Here is a 17,479-nt window from a genome sequence, read left to right as displayed (position 1 = left end):
ACAAGAAACTCCCTACTGACTTGTCTACGGAGCAGTCGCGATGATCCCAGTCGAAATTTCCATAACATCAAAAGGGGCAGGACTCACATCAACAACCAACAATACCAGCATTAGACAAATAGAGTTGGACACAATAGAGGAAGACAGAAACAAAGCCGAGCTAAGACATAAAGCTATGCAAAATATAACGCAGTGAAAGTACAACAAAATGGTCAAGCCCAGATTGTTCGCCGAACACGATCTCGTCCTACGACGAACCGAAGAGGCAAGGAAATCACAAGCCCATGGATAGCTCGCCGCAGCATGGGAAGGACCCTACCGAGTTACAAAAATACTCGGCAAAGGAGCATACAAGCTCCAAACACTACAAGGGACCAATGTCCCTGGAATCTGGAATGTATCTTCATTAAAGTCTTACTTATCTTAAAATGATATGGGCACGAGGAGACACTCTTTTTCCTACTCACAAGGTTAGCTGGGTTTTTCTTGGAGAGGTTTTAATGAGGTCCCCCACCCCGTATCATATCTATGTATATCAATCCAAGTGCAATAAGCCAATACCTTACAATACATATGCGCGCATTCAAATATAAAACCCTCCGCAGATACAAAATAACATTCAAATATAAATCCCTCAGAGGGTACAAAATCCTATCCAAACAAGTTCCCAATTCAAAAACTACAAATTAAACATTCAAAATACGAACAGATTCTCTAATCTCCCCTTTTCTCAACCGACACGCTCTCATCTTGATTCTCGGCCAATGTCCCATCATCCATAAGGCGACCATCACTAACAATTTTTGTCACATCAAGAAAACTGACATCAACCTCAGGAGCAACAACACCGATCTGGGCAACAGCACAATCGAAACCCATCGTAAATGCAGCCAATACCTTTTCCTCAAGTTCAGGAACCCTTGCCTTCAATCCTTCATTCTCGGCAAGGCTTGCCTCCAGATCTCCCTTAACTCTCTTAACCTCGGTTTCGGAAGCCTTCGCTATTTCCCTCAAACTCTTCAACTCATCTCTCAGCTTTTCCAACTTCAAATCCCTCTCCTGCAACGACTCTTTAAGTTTCTTTATAGCAACAACATTATCCGCATCCAGAATGGCATCAAGTTTAGACGTCCGCCCAATAGACAACAAACGAGTACCAATAACCTACAGACGAAAAACATTAGAATACAAAAACAAAATGCAAATAAACACAACTACCAACTAACCTGTAGATAATGAGCAACCCCTATCTTTCCAGCCTCATGAATCGTTTTCACATCAGCATCAACTTGAGCCACTTCATCAGCCACTGCCATGAAGGGATAAGAGGCTGACCATATGGAATTCTTCGGCCCATCCTTATACCGGTGCAAAACAAGTTGGCTCTAATGCGTCGACTTAATTTCCTCGGTTGTGAACACAGCTTCATCCTCCTGTTGTTCAGTCAAATCCACGATCTTCGAAGGACCCCCACCCCCTTTTCCTTTTTAATGGAATCTCTTGCTCAACTGAACCACCTCCTTCCTTCACCACGTTAGTAGATGACCCCTCTTTCTCCTTCTTCTTAGCCTTATTAACAAAAGCCTTAAGATTTGCAGTCGTCAAAGTTGACACCTTTTCACCTAACAAAATAACAAAACTCAGTCAAAAACTTAGTACAGCAAGAACCTAGAGACACAAACAAACAAGATATACCTAAATACTCATCTAAAGCCTCCCTATCCCCTTCAAGTCTCAACAGAGTAGGAATAGAAAGCAGCTCAGACGAAGACATCACCGAAATCAGGAACCCAATGATATAATCCTCACTTTTTACCCTCTCCTCACACTCTAACACCTGCCTAGGCTCAGCTGACCAAAACACGGGAAACCTCTCCTCCATTAGGGAATCAAGATAGAATGGGTAATAATCCTCACATACCTGAACTTTAACAAACATTTCCTTAAAATCCTTAAAAGAGGACTTGTACAAACTAAAGATAGCTCGACCTGGGTGACTACTTAAGTTAACCTAACCCCCTTCCATACCCCCTTTGCCTGGAACAACGAAAAGAAAACCCCCAATGAGGGGTAGCACTCCAAATAATCCATTAAACATTCAAAGGCACGAACAAAGGCCCATGAATTAGGATGCAGCTGCGTGGGGGCGCAATTTAACAGCGACAGTAGACCACACTCAAAGTCAGTAAATGGAAAGCGAACCCCAAGCTCAGTCAAAATGCATGTATAAATATAAAAGTAAGACCAATCATTCCTCTTTTCATACACCCTATCATTTTTACCACAAGGTAAGAACTTCACTCTCAAACTATCACCACCCCTGACCCACCTAGCATCATTCAGTTGAGACAACATTTCAACAGTATTAAACACAGACACCGGTGACTTAACATCGCTATCAACCTAGCCATAGGAGTCGTTTTCATCAACAACAACTCCTTTCTTTCCCATAGAGAGAAGAGGACAAACGAAGAACAGGTAGGAGAAAACAAAAAATTTAAAGTACTTACCTTTTCTGCTCATTCTGTTACTCAAAAATCAAACTCCCAAGAAGCCTAACAGACAGGGGACAACGAGTTACTAAGACACAGTATCCTACGAAGCCCCTCTATTTTCCATTAACTATACCACTCACGTAACCCCACTCCCCGGAAAAAAAAACAACACGCACAACACCTACAAACATTGTGGCAAGCCCAATATCCAAAGCCCATACCGCGCAAGCCCAGCCAGAGAAACATGTTGAGCTTGGGGACTACCCCGGCACTAAATCCATTTCTATCAAACAAACCAATTTCAGGAGCCGAGGATATAGAAAGCTCAACATGTTCTCCATGCCGAGCTTGGGGGCTGTATACCTTCCCGATATCCTCGGCTAACAAACTCACAACCGAGAACAAGTCAAACAGGTCACAAGCACCAAGAATCTCGCACTAACCAAACTCATACGATGATTTTCGGTAACAAACCCTGAAAAACCGAACATTACTCAAACGTTCACCTTTCCCTACCGCGTGGTCTATTTAAACAGACGAGCAAACCTCGTCTAGGGCAAGCGAGAAGGAAAATCATAAGCTACTGAGAAAATCACTCCATAGCATCAACCCTGCAAATCCTTTATTTTTACTTTTACTCGTTGAAGTTTATATAATCCAGCACTAACTTGAGCGTCGGAGTCCTTTTTGCAGGTTCCACGCCGAGGTCACCAGTTCCAAGGAGAATACTTCCGAGCCCCTGACGGATCCTGTAGCCGATCAAACTTTGGGAGTTTTATCTCACAAGGAACATATAGTATAAAAGTATAAATTATAATTAAATAAAAAATTATTGGTAAAAAATAAATTTTTTTATTATCAGTAACTTTGGCCATTGAAACCGTATTTTGACTGGAAAAACAAAATTAGGCAAGTTGGAGTCAACTAAAAAGTTACAAAAAATGTAAAAACCGAAAGGTAATGGGTGACCTCTTTTGAAGTATTAAAAGCTTCATCCGATCTTTAAAACTAGAAATGAGAACATGGGAGCGAAAATTGAGAAACAAGTTAGTACTTGAAGACTAAAAATGATATGGTTGTCAAAACTTGGAGATAAAAGTTCTTTATAGTCAAGGTAAGGTCATAATTGAGAAAAAAGAGGAAATGAGATCGTAAACGACATGCTCCAAGATCAGTCAAATTCATATGGTCTATAAATAGTAGAAATTCAAAAGAAGTTCAGGACTTCACTCAAAAATATTAGATCATCACTTAAACTCATAAAATTCTCAGTCTCTACGACGCAACGGAAGAACATAGAGTGCAAGTGCATGTGAGTGTCAGAAGTCAATCTTTAATTTATTTGCTTTTGCTCATCGTATTCATTGTTATTTGTTTTCTTTGCATGTTATTATTAGTTTGTTTTAATCAACATTTTACACTTTCATCATATTATTTATTCATTCCCTCGTCATCTGTCATAAATTTATCACTAGCGACTCTAATATAAATCGCCTCGACATTAATTAAGTAATTCCTAGGTCGAGCTCACTCTTTTTTCAGAGTCGTTGTATTTGCTCCCCGATATTTGAGATCTTGATACAAGCTCGTTTTGACACTGCTTGTCGAAGTTGACCAAAAAACGAGTGAAACAAGAGTAAAGTATTATTTTTGTCTCCAACATTTGGAGTAAGTCCTATATGTATCCCTAACGTTTAAATTGTCCTATTTGTATTTCTAACGTTTGTAAAAGTAATTCAATATTATCCTGCGGTCAATTACACATCATAAGTTTTAGTTATATATATATAGAGTCAAGAATGAGACTCGAACCTACGACCTCTAAATGAGTATGAAGAGACTATGCTATTTGAGTTATAGTTCGTTGGCGTATATATATATATATATATATATATATAAAATGTTTTGCAAGATTATTTTCTTGATAAAATTTTTTTCATAAATTTTATTACTCTTTCTATTATTTTGTATTTTTTAATAATAGGAACAAAAAAGAATTTTTTATTTTTATAAATTAAATAAATATAATAATTATTAAAATAAATAATTTTAAAAATATTTACCGAAATAAATAATTTTCTCTTATCTCGTTTCCAGTGTAAACGAGATAAGAGAAGGATATACGACATGTGTTTATCTCGTTTACATGTATTTTTTTAAAAAAAATTAAAAATAATAAAAAATATTAATAATATCAATAATCTAAACTTTTGCAATGCAATTAGTACATAAAAAAGTTGGTAGAAAAGATTAAAATGGATATGTTTGATTAATTTTAGTCCATTTTAAATGATAGGGATTAACACATTTACTTAGAAACCATTAGACTGTCCACTATTAATACAGATATCTCTTTTCTAACTGTTTAAAAATTTAAAATATAATTTAAATACACGTAATTTATTTAATGATCCAGTTAATATATGTCACTACTCTATTGGTATATAATATGAAACCTTTTTTTACTTAAATTATATTTCAAATTTTGATGTACTTCCATGCAACAAATAAAATTTATATGTATTACCGTACAACAAAAAAAATAAATAAATATAGAAGAAACAAATATATTAATAATATACCATTAAAAATATATTTATAACTGTCCATTATTATTAATAGTATGTTGTAAATATATTTATAACTATTCATTATCTATAGTGAACTGTCTATTATTAATAATGTGTTGGAAATATATTTATAACTATTCGTAAATGCTGCTTGTGTTTTGCACTCTTCCTCATAGCTTTCGGTTTTTTTGTCAGTATTACTAATTTCTTTACCTTTATTTCACTCAAATTGTTTTAATTTCACCATTCTTTCAAGTTTCAAGAATTAATAAATTGAAGAGGTGTATGAATTGGGGTGTTACCCTACTATCATTGCATGATTTCTATTATTACTATAACTTGGAACACACTATAACTCTCTCTCTCTCTCTCTCTATATATATATATATATATGGACATTGATGTGATATAATAATGTATATAAAACCAAGAGTATCGACAGATCAGAGGGAGAAGAGAGATAGAAAATAAGAGCATATCAATAATTAATATGCATGCATACTTAATTAGAAATTAAATTGATAGATCATTTTACACTTTATTCATTGCAGCCCAATAGGGGAAATTAATGTGATGTAATAATGTATATAGAACCAAGAGCATGGCATATCAAAAGGAGAAGAGATAGAGAGAATAACATATCTATAATTAATATGCATGCATACTTAATTAGAAATTAAATTGATAGACCATCCCACACTTTATTTATTATAGCCAATGGATAGTAACAAATATATTTTCAGTATATTGTTAATAATGGACAGTTCACTATAGATAATAAATAATTACAAATATATTTTCACCGTATTATTAATAATAATAGATAATTATAAATATATTTTTAATTGTACATTATTAATATATTTGTTTCTTACATATTTATTTATTTTTTTTGTTTGTTACATGAGAATATTTATAAATTTTATTTGTTATATGGGAGTACATCAAAATTTGAAATATAATTTAAGTATAAAAAATTTTATATTATATATAGTGACATGCCGAGTCATTCAATAAATCACGTGTATTTAAATTATATTTTAAATTTTTAAACAGTGAATAATTAAAAAAAAAGGTAAGTTTAATGGTTTCCAACTAAATGTGTTAATCATTTAAAATGGACTAAAATTGATTAAACATATCCATTTTAATTTCTTTTACCAATCTTTTTATGTACTAATTGCATGACAAAAATTTAGATTATTGATATTATTAATATTTTGTTATTTTCAAATTTTTAAAATATATATATATATCGATTACACTGTAAAAGAGATACATGTAAAATTATCTCGTTTATAGTGTAAACGAAATAAGATAAGAATATTTATTTTGGTAAATATTTTTAAAATTATTTATTTTAATAATTATTACATTTATTTAATTTATGAAAATAAAAAATCCGAACAAAAAATAATATACTATTAAATTTTTATCAATAAACAATTATCTGTCAACGAAGAAAAGAAATTTCTTCAAACAATAATGGAGTAATTTTTGGCATACAAGCGATTAAGGCTTGTAAGCCTTACAAGTTCAATTAAAACTAACGCTCAAAACACGCTTCGAACCATTCTTCTTCCTCTTCGTCTTCTCTTTCTTCTTTTCTTTCGTTTCTTGCCTTCTCTTTCTCTTTCTTCTTCTTCTTCTTCTTCTTGCTGCACGTTCTCCTTCCTCTTACTCTTCTTCTTCTCCTTTTCTTTTGTTTCTGCACGTTTTTCTTCATTGTCTTCCTCTTCTTCTTCATTTACGTTCTTTCTCTCTGTTTTATCTTTTTTTTTTTCGATTTTTCATGGTGAAATCATTTTTGAAGAAGAAGACGCAGTAGAAGATGAGGAGGAGAAAGAGAAAGAGTTTTGAATTATGCATAAGATGTATTTTAACAAATTTTGGGTGTATTTCTTTAAATCCTTTGAGTGTATTTTCTGTAATCCTTTGGTGTATTTCTATAATCGTTTGGGTAAATTCTTGTAACCGTTTAGGTGTATTTCTGTAATCATTTTGAGTGTACTTCTGTAATCGTTTGGGTGTATTTCTGAAGTTCCATTATCTTCAAAAGGATTACAGAAATACACCAAAGGATTACGAAAAATACACCCAAAGTATTTAAGAAATACACCCAAAATTCGTTGCATAATTCAGAACTCTTTCTCTTTCTCTTTCTCCTCATCTTCTACTGCTTCTTCTTCTTCAAAATGATTTCAAAGCTTGATTTCAGAAATTATGAAAATCGAAAAAAAAAAAAAACGAAGAAGAAGAGGAAGAGGAAGAGGAAGAGGAAGAAGAAGAGGAAGAGGAAGAAGAAGAAGAACCGTTCTGAATGTAGCGCTTTGAAAATAGAAAACGTTGAATAACGCATTAAAAGGTCTAATAACTTATAAGACTTGTAAGTCAAAAAGACTTGTATGTGTAGCACTCCTCTAAAACAATTACTTCACTACGGATTGTTGATTTGTCGTAGCTTCTGACTTTTATTTCTATCTTACTTTTAAAAACCGGTGTCCAATTTTCATTTCCCAACGTAGTTGACTAGTTATCAAGTGATGAAACTTCTCTCTAAACCTTTTTCTGCAAAACACGTCTCTTTATATAGTCTACATATGGCCCCGAACCTTGCATCATGTATTCACATTCAACAAAAGAACATACTGTATCACAATAATTAACACAAGCACTGCAACATAGCTAAAAATAAAATGACACCATTAATCTCCTACACCTTCCTTTCTATTCTCTTCCTCGTCATAACGCTCAAGTTCCTCTTCTCAACAAGAAGGTTCAAGAACCTTCCACCAGGTCCACCACCTCTTCCCATCTTGGGCAACCTCCGCCAACTCAACTTCCCCTTGCACCGAACCCTTCACGCCTTCTCTCAAAAGTACGGCCAAGTCTTCTCCCTCTGGTTCGGTTCCCAACCCGTCATCGTCGTCTCATCGCCCTCTCTCGTTCAAGAATGCTTCACAAAGAACGACATCATCTTGGCCAACCGGCCGCCGCTCCGTTCCGCGAAACACGTCGGCTACAACTTCACCACCGTCACGGTCGCACCTTATGGCGACCACTGGCGCAATGTCCGCCGCATTATCTCGCTTGATGTCCTCTCCACGCACCGCCTCAACTCGTTCTTGGGAATACGAAGGGACGAGATCCTGAGGCTGGTACAAAGCCTTGCGGCTCCATCGCAAAATGGTGAAGATTTTGCCAAGGTTGAGCTGAAGTCGAAGCTCACGGAGATGACGTTCAACACCATCATGAGGATGATCTCGGGGAAGAGGTATGTTTTGAAAATTAAACTAAATTAACAATTTCTTATATTTTATATTTTAATATATATTAATTTATATTAATATTTTATTTTAATAATTAATTTAGTGTATATTTAATATAATTGTAATTATAATTATATTATATATTTATTATATTAAAAATACACAATTATTTTAGTGATTTCTACTGTTTTCCTTACATTTTTGTATTTATCCATGAAAGGTACTATGGTGATGACTGTGACGTCGCGGACACAGAGGAAGCGAAGCAGTTCAGGGAGCTCATCAAGGAACTTTTATCGTTGGGAGGGTCTAGTAACCCTTTTGAATTCGTGAAGGTTCTTCGGTGGTTCGATTTTGGGAACCTAGAGAAGAGGCTCAAAGGTATTGCTAGGAGAAGCGATGTATTCTTGCAGGGGCTTATTGATCAGCACAGAATGAAACAGGGTGGAGATAAAAATACTATGATTGACCATTTATTGAGCTTGCAACAGTCGCAGCCCGAGTACTACACGGATCAAATCATCAAAGGCATTGTTCTGGTGATTGTTGCTTTCACTCTCTTTTAGCTGCTGCTTCTTGTGTTATATAACAGAAAGAGGTCTTACAACTATATAATAAATACATGGGCCATGGCCTTCTTTATCAAAATAGCTGTCGCTTTTACTCTTTTAATTCACTGAATTGTTTAGATACATTAACTTTTTAATGAACCTAAAAGGTGACGGTTATTTTAAAACAGAACGAGTATACAAAAGCATATAATGTACAAAAATTGCCTGAAGTAGGAAGTATTCACCGAATAAGGTGGTGCTGGAAATTTCGAACTGAGCTTTAATCAGAGAGTAAATTACCAATTAAAGAGGAATAAAACAGTGCAGAGTAAAGAGTGTGTCCTTTACTGTTAGCAATTAGTCGTTAGTCTGACGACTATTTACGTTAGAGTTTGATAGATGAGAACTTCTAGAGTGCATAGTGGTGCACCCGATTATCCTACTCCCAATCTCAAATCTCAGCTATCACTGCTGGTTTTTTAATCTTCATTTTATTCTCCGCGAAAATCAATAGTACTCAGATTTTCCAAACTTTCTAAGTTTTGTCTCCATTCACCAACTTTTGAATATGAAGAAAGTTACTAGTTTTATGAAAACGAAACAAAGATTTTACTCTTCTCATGGTGTCGAATTTGACTTGAACTCGCAGGTTATGCTTCTTGGAGGAACAGAAACATCAGCAACTTCTTTAGAATGGGCTATGGCTGCATTACTAAACCATCCAGAAGTGTTAAAGAAGGCCAAGGAAGAAATAGATACTCAAATAGGACAAGATCGCTTAATAGTAGAATCCGACATTTCGAAACTCCCTTACCTACAAAATGTTATCCACGAGACATTTCGGTTGCACCCTGCACTTCCATTATTGGCGCCACATTATTCTTCAAAAGATTGCACCGTAGGAGGATACAACTTCCCAAAGAATACTATTCTGTTGGTAAATGCTTGGGCTATTCATAGAGATCCTGAACTATGGAGCAACCCTACTGAGTTCAAGCCTGAGAGATTTGAGAAAGAAGGAGAAGCAGAAAAGTTGATTCCGTTTGGGCTTGGAAGAAGGGCATGTCCTGGAGCAAACTTGGGGAACCGTACAGTGAGTTTAACTTTGGGTTTATTGATTCAATGTTTTGAATGGAAGCGAATAAGTGAAGACGAAATTGATATGAGTGAAGGAAGAGGAGCCACCACCCCAAAGTTGATTCCTTTGGAGGCCTTATGTAAAGCAGATTCAAGTATCATTGACAAGGTTTTTTAAGGAGCTGGTAAGGAAAAGAAAATCTTAGACTAATGGAAAGAATTTGCTATGCTTTGTTTAAATCTTATAATATTTCATCACTTTTGTTGTATTATATAGTAAAATAATTATGTAAGTAGTTATGTGAAGAACTAAACTAGGCATAATAAAACGTGCTACTCGGTTATCTAGTACTGAAAACGCTATTTGTATTTAAGTAAGCAAAAAGGGTTGGCAACTTGCCAACTTTATTTAGTTAGCTATCACGAGGAGCTTTGGCAAAGAGGATTTTAGACACTCTAAATGATTTTTCCTTATTTTAAGGATATTCAAATTCAAATCGACAAAAAAAAAAAAAAAAGTTTGCCAATATAAACATATACAAATAGAAAAAGCAGAACAAGCTGCGGAATTTTGAGTAATTTTGGATTTTAGATAAGAATTCCATCTATACTACATCTGCGGTACATAGTCGGTCCCAAGTCCGAATAAAAGAGAAGGGTTGTGTTAGGCCTTCGACAGCCAACATAAAGACTTAGTCGAATCTTCATGACATAGATCAAAGACGTTATTGTGCTAAAGTTAGATCGTTGCTCGAAAGCAACGCGCTGTATGGCTTGCGTACAGTGTCAAATGAGCAAGAGCCGTTGCATTGGTACCTGGGTGTAGTGTTAAATGATTAAGGGTTTCCGCATTTTCGTGAACGGACGAGGGTAAATAAGTTAGTTCACAAAGAAAAAGGTAAAGGTAAAAGATCGGAGCTACATAAGGTTGAGATTTGGGATATAGAACATTGGCACTCTAACAGGAAAATCCATGGAGGTGGTGGATACCATGACAAAGAGGAAGATTAACATCATGTGCCTACAAGAAACAAAATAGGTCGGTGTGAAGGCTAGAGAGTTGGATGCTTTCGCGTTCAAACTTTGATATACAGGAAATGTGAAGAATAGGAATTGGGTAGGTATTATCGTGGATAAGCAGTGGAAGAGAGACGTAGAGGATGTCAAGAGGATGGGAGATTGGATCATCTCTATCAAACTTGCAGTGGAAAGATGTACTCACTACAAGATAGGCGGAGGATAGCGACAAAAAAATTCTAGCCATTTATCTAACCACCGCAAATATCAAAAATTACAGCAATTGACATCATGTGCCACAGAGTCTGATTGATTAGCGGCTATTTCTTGAACAACCACCGCTAATCAGGACCTTGATCCTATTATTATTATTATTATTATTATTATTATTATTATTATTATTATTATTACTAATAAAGTACTAACACCATCAGATATACTACTCCCCCCTTCCAAAAACACTCATCGCGCTCTTCTCCTTCGTTATACATTCCCCACCAGCCCTAACCCTCAGCCCGGACTCCCTATGCCTTCCAGCCGTGAAGCACTCGCCTCTGGAAGCTCTCACCTTAAGCAGCCCTCGCCTGTAGCAGCTCTCGCCGTCGAAGGTCTGGCATCTCCTCGCGTCGCCAGAAGGTCATTCGGAGTTGCTGGTCACGATGACGTCTCTTCCCTCTTCGTCAAGCCCAGACCTCCTCCTCGTCGTCGTCGGTTTGTACTTGCTGCTGGCTCATCTTCTCGTCTCTGGTAAGTTCTCATCCCTAATTCTTCAGTTGTATTTTTTTCTTTCCTATTTTCTTGGTGCGAACAAGAACGGGAACAGAGGCGCGAAACAAATCTCCAATCGTGAATCCTTGCCGCCGTGTAGCCTCGCTCGTCAGATACCAGTTGCGTGGTGCTTCCCCCTGCTGGTGGGTCCACCGCCGATCTGCTCTCTCCTCCCTCTGGTCCCGATCCTAGGTATGCCCATACTCTTGGTTCAAATTGTTGGGATTTAAAAAATTTTGCCTTTCAATTTGGTCTCAGATTTCAATTTTGGTTCACATTATACCTTTTCTTCTTGATTTGGTTTCAATTTAGTCTTTTATTTTGGTTTTGGTCTTGCCATGAACAGAGGACAAAAGGGGGTGAAGCAAAATCTTGACTTGCAAGACGCACCGGTATCTCTGTGAAATATTGTCGCCGCAACGCCAGGCATGTTCTTCTTCTCTTTTAATATGCACAAGCCAAAATAATGTAAAATCATGCAGATTGCTAATAATTCTCACCTTCTAGAAAGGTCAAGTATGAAGTTTGCTCCCCTGAGGCATTGAATAAACTATTGGTGAATTTTGGAGTGACTCAACCAGCAACGGACACTGCCTAGTATTAACAATATCAGCAATAAAGTGAATAAGTTACCAAAGAGTGGTGCCCTTCACTGACATTAGGTCCATCCGGAGGCAGTCGCCTGCACTTGGATGGCAATATATCATTGTTGTTCTATCATCAGGTGAAGCTCTTGTGATGAATCTAAATGGATTTTTTCTGGGGTAACATTTTCGGTAGCATTGATTATGTAAATAAAATGTATATGATTCTCTCATCAATGGAGACTTGCTTTCATCTTGAGTAGGTTTAAATATTTGTGGCTTTCTATACCCTTCTGTTTTTGACAATTCTATCTGGTGTGAATAAAATCTTCGTGCAGGACTTGCTTATCCTCTACTGTACTTCTATAGTGGAGGAGTCAAAGAATTCCTTGCTACAATTAAGCAACATGTTCTTCTTCTGAGGTTAGCATCTAGCATTCCTTTTTATTTAATATGTTTAAGTCATTATCTTTTACAGGTAAGTGATTAGCTATATGATGAATTCTCAGATCCGCCGAAGATGCAAATGTGTTCCTTGTGAATGATTCTCAACATACACTGCAGGTATGTGTTATTTGATTTTTTTTGTTAATGTTTATATGGGGTTGGCAACTGGATTATTGGTGCATGATATCTATAACTTTTATCTACATGGAGGAATATCTTAAAACATAAAGAGAAAAGTTTTCATCAGCAGGAACTTGTCCGACTTTAGTTGGATAGTGAAAAATTGTAGGTTTTTAGTTGAGTGCCACATGTCAACATTCAAAAGAATGCTTCTAAGATATTATATGCATAGAGATATATATAAATCTTAGGATAGGCACTCATATTATATATGGGTTTTTGGCTACTCTCTTGAAAATGGATAACGAGAGTGTAGATGCTTACATCTGGATGCCTTATGAGTCTGAAGTATCCTTGATTTATTAGATTCAATTTTATATCATAATATTTGGCTAGCTAAATGTTCCAATTATTGGATTGACTGCCAGAGGGCTTTGTCTTCTTTGGAGCTGCCTAGGGCTGTTTTTGTTGCATGTGGACCTTTAGTTGATGAAATAAATTTGAATGAGAACCAAGAAAGGACTGATAGTGGTGCCAATAATCTAAGTGCCAGTGTTCTTCAATTCCATGGTAGACCAAAACATAAAGCTCATGATCCTCGGGACCTTTCTATTCAAGTGTTAGAGAAGTTCTCTCTTGTAACAAGATTTGCTCGTGACACAACATCTCAACTCTTTGGTGAAAACCAGAATAATGGGTTCAGTGGCTATGAAAGGAGCACCCAAATCCAGCCTAACCTTGATCAGCCTAAGAAATCTACCGATATTGCTGAAAATGTTCCTGCTGAAAATCCTGTTATCTCAGATCCTAAGGCGGTAACTTATTCACTTCATTGCTGATATTGTTAATACTAGTCTTACTGTAAGCAAGAGAATTTCATGGTGTCTGTTGTGAAAGGTGACTATTAATCATTGCGAATGTTGATGATTGCTTTATCATTCAGCCAGTCCCTAATAGTTATCTAAGAGGGTTTATAGTATGCTAGTTTCCTTTTAATGTAACTTGATAGTTATTTAAGAGCTTGATTGACACCTGTTGTACACACCTTTTCAATGCGTACTATATGTGCCCATAGCTGTTGCTCTATATTTTGGTTTGTATATTTTTTAAGTTTAGTGCAAAGGATGTATCAGTTAATTTTGTTATTTCTACCACAAGTTATATTCAATAGATGAAAAATATTAAGATTTATGGCATTAAAAAAATCCAGAAAAGGCAAAAAATTTTATCTTTAAAATTAAACAAAAAAAAATCAGTGTTTTTTAAAAGAAATTTTTTTTAATTTGTATTGAAATTAGCGGCGGTTTTATAACCGCCGCAAACATTCATAAATTAAAAAACATAATAACATTGTGGCGGTTCGTAATCGCCGGTGAAAATGGACTAAATTATAACACTTGTATATCGCGGCGGTTTAAAACCGTCACTAAATTAATTGCCGCAAAAAATTGATTCAGCGGCAGTTATACCAGCGGTTGCTAGAAACCGCCGCCAAACACAATCCCGGCGCCTATATCCATGGCAGTCCACTGAACCGCTGGCCTTTGATTTTGCGGCGGTCGCTAATAGAGAAAAAAATCGCCGCTAAGTAGCGCCTCTATTGTAGTGACTTTTCATGTAATTAGTGCCTATGCATCGCAAGTGGATTTGGACGAACAACCCAAGATAAGGTTTTAGAAATATCTAAAGAGTTTGGTCCAAGAAATACCATTAGGAGATAAAATTTTCTTAGGAGGAGATTTAAATGGTAATATTAAAAGAGAAGTGAGTAGGTATGAAAGTATTTACGGAGGCCATGGTTTCAGAGTGGTTAATACCAAAGGTAAAACTATTTTGGACTTTTCCTCAACCTTTGATCTTCTCATCGCAAATACATGTTTTAAAAAGAGAGACAAACATCTTATAACCTATAGGAGTGGCATGACAAGCTCTTAAATCCACTTCTTCTTGTTGAGGAGAGTCGATCAAAAGTTTTGCATAAATTGTAAAATTATTTCGGGAGAGAGTTTAACAATACAACATAGGATGCTCGTCATGGATTTTTGCATTGAGCAAAAGTTGAGGAAAAGACATCATACGAAGAATCAACAGACGAGGTGGTGGCGGATGAAAGGTGAGAAACAAAGAATCTTCCTAAGACGGGCAGGAGAAGAGACAAAGTGGAATGGAGATGGAAGCGCAGAGGAGATGTGGAGGGAGATGGCATAAGTTATTAGAAGAATAGCAAAAGAAAGTTTTGGTAAATCTAGCAGGATAGGACCAAGAGATAAGGAGTCCTGGTGGTAGAATGTGAGTATACAAGAAAAGATAAAAATAAAAAAAAGTGTTTTAAGGAGTGGTCTTTGTGCCACAATGCAGATAATTGAAAAAAATATAAGGCGGCTAAGAAAGAGACAAAAGTGGCTGTAAGTGAAGTAAGAACAAGAGCATATGAGGGTCTCTACCAGTCTTTAGGCACAAAAAAGGAGGAAAATGTATATATAGAATCGCAAAGAGCCGTGAAAGAAGAACGAAAGACTTGGATCATGTTAAGTGCATAAAGAATAAAGACGGAGAGGTTTTGGCTCAAGAGGAGAAGATCAGTGAAAGGTGAAAGAGTTACTTCTACGAGTTATTTATTAAAGGATAGAAGACTCTTCTGAGTCTTGGTCAGTTATGCACGAGAGAAGATCAAAACTTCGACTACTATCGAAAGACTTCGAGATAAAAGAGGCTCTAAAGCAGATGAAAAATAGTAAGACAGTAGGACTCAATATTCTGATTGAAGTTTGGAATGGCCTTGGAGAGAAATGCATCAATTGGTTAACCAAGCTTTTTAATGAGATTTTAAGTTCAAAGAAGATGCCAGATGAGTGGAGAAAGAACATCTTGATACCTATCTACAAGAATAAGGGGGATATACAAAGTTGCGAAAACTATAGAGGGATCAAGCTCATGAGCCATACCATGATGTTATGGAAAAGAGTGATAGAATGGAGGATGAGACAAGAGACACAAGTAACATAGAACTAATTTGGTTTTATGTCAGGCAGATCCATTACTGAAGTGATATACCTATTAAGAAGGATGATAGAGATGTATTGTAGTAATAAAATGGATCTACATATGGTGTTTATTGATTTGGAAAAAGCGTACGATAGGATGCCAAGGGAGGTCTTATGGAAGGTTTTAGAAAGAAAGAGAGTAAGGATCGCATATATTCGTGTAATTAAAGACATGTATGATGAGGCTACAACTAGTGTGAAGACTCAAGGTGGTGTGACAGAGAAATTTCTTATTGGTATAAGATTACACTAGGGATCATCCTCAAGTCCATACCTTTTCACATTAGTTTTGGAAGTACTCACAAAGCATATCCAAGAGCCTGTGCCATGGTGCATGCTTTTTGCTGATGATATCGTCCTTTTGAGAGAGTCAATGGAAGACCTAAATAAGAAGTTAGATTTATGGAGAGAAGTTCTAGAAGTGTATAGTCTATGCATAAGCCGTAGCAAGATGGAATATATGGAATGTAAGTTTGGTCGCCGAAGGAAAAACCCTAATACAGAGATGAAGATTGGAGAAAACATCTTACAAAAAGTTAAAAGGTTTAAGTATCTTGGGTGCATTATACAGGATAATGGAGAGATTGAACAGAATGTAAATCATAGGGTCTAAACTGATTGGTTAAAATGACGGAGTACATCTGATTTTATATGTGACAAAAAAATGTCTTTAAAACTTAAATGTTGCTTTATGTTTTAAGTACAATTGCTTAGGCCCCAAGCTAAAATAGGACGTGGGAATGCCAATTGCCACCTTGAGGGTCAAGCTAAACTTTGAACGTGAATCTAACCAATGTTATGAAAATCGGACCGGACCGGCCGGTCGGACCAGTTCAATTGGGAACTGGCATAAAAAATGGTCCGGTCCTCCTCCTAAAACTGTCATTCTCAAAATCGCTTGAAAACCGTTGAACCGGCTGGTAACCGGTCGGTTGGATCGGACCTGAAACCGACCGATTCTTAAGAAACGATGTCATTTTCATTTTTTTTTTTAAAAATTAAAAAAACCCCACCCCCCACGCAAGTCCCTCACTTGCTTACCCCCCACCCCCCACACACACCAAACACCCACACACTCAACCCTAAGGTTCCCCAAATGGCCAAACCTAAAAGCCGTCGTCCGTGGTTGTTGGCGTTTCTGCAGCCTCCTCCTTCCCCTGTCCCAAATCCATACGGCCAGGCCTTCTCTTCTAGGCTTTCTAGCTCGGCATGTCGTCCTGTCTTTGTCGGTGACTTCGCTGTTCAAGGCTTCCAGGTACTGTGCCGTCGTGTCACTGTCGTCGTCCTGCTGTTAGTGGAAGGTTAGTGAATTTGTTTTTTATTTTGAGCTGTTTCAGTGTTATGAATTTGATTTTGAATGTCTGATGAGTGATTTGTGATTTTTGAATCTGAAATTAATTAATTTGTGATCAGTGTTTTGAATTTGAAATTTGTGATCAGTGATTTGTTATACTGCATTGCTGCTGTTAGTATTTAATTTGTTGTTGAAATAGTTACTGATTTGTTGAAATAGTTACTTATTTGTTTAATGTCTGAA

The 17,479-nt window shown here is 36.4% G+C and overlaps 2 protein-coding genes across 2 annotated transcripts; one reads left to right on the top strand and one right to left on the bottom strand.

Annotated features, from left to right (window-relative positions):
* Positions 1-714: 714 nt before the first annotated feature.
* Positions 715-1,316, bottom strand: LOC148575950 (uncharacterized). The gene is made up of 2 exons (XM_088501635.1): positions 1,227-1,316; positions 715-1,164 (listed from the first exon to the last, which is right to left on the bottom strand). Exons 1-2 carry the CDS (start codon positions 1,314-1,316, stop codon positions 715-717), a joined length of 540 nt encoding a protein of 179 aa, XP_088357761.1.
* Positions 1,317-7,565: 6,249 nt separating this feature from the next.
* Positions 7,566-10,423, top strand: LOC107627314 (cytochrome P450 81E8). The gene is made up of 3 exons (XM_088501249.1): positions 7,566-8,339; positions 8,555-8,873; positions 9,535-10,423. The coding sequence occupies exons 1-3, from the start codon at positions 7,762-7,764 to the stop codon at positions 10,138-10,140; spliced, it is 1,503 nt and encodes a 500-aa protein (XP_088357375.1). The 5' UTR covers positions 7,566-7,761; the 3' UTR covers positions 10,141-10,423.
* The last annotated feature ends 7,056 nt before the right edge of the window (positions 10,424-17,479 follow it).

The sequence above is a fragment of the Arachis ipaensis genome, chromosome B1 (assembly GCF_059453495.1).
Source record: "Arachis ipaensis isolate K30076 ecotype BB chromosome B1, ASM5945349v1, whole genome shotgun sequence".
In the NCBI taxonomy this organism is placed as follows: domain Eukaryota; kingdom Viridiplantae; phylum Streptophyta; class Magnoliopsida; order Fabales; family Fabaceae; genus Arachis; species Arachis ipaensis.
The sequence above is the reverse complement of the archived record's forward strand: the minus strand, read 5'-3'. Positions and strand labels throughout refer to the sequence as shown.

Coding starts and splice junctions, on each gene's coding strand:
- LOC148575950 (XM_088501635.1), bottom strand. CDS start 1,316: ATGGCAGTGGCTGATGAAGTGGCTCAAGTTGATGCTGATGTGAAAACG. Junction 1,165..1,226: donor GGGTTGCTCATTATCTACAG/GTTAGTTGGTAG, acceptor TTTCGTCTGTAG/GTTATTGGTACTCGTTTGTT.
- LOC107627314 (XM_088501249.1), top strand. CDS start 7,762: ATGACACCATTAATCTCCTACACCTTCCTTTCTATTCTCTTCCTCGTC. Junction 8,340..8,554: donor AGGATGATCTCGGGGAAGAG/GTATGTTTTGAA, acceptor TATCCATGAAAG/GTACTATGGTGATGACTGTG. Junction 8,874..9,534: donor TCATCAAAGGCATTGTTCTG/GTGATTGTTGCT, acceptor TTGAACTCGCAG/GTTATGCTTCTTGGAGGAAC.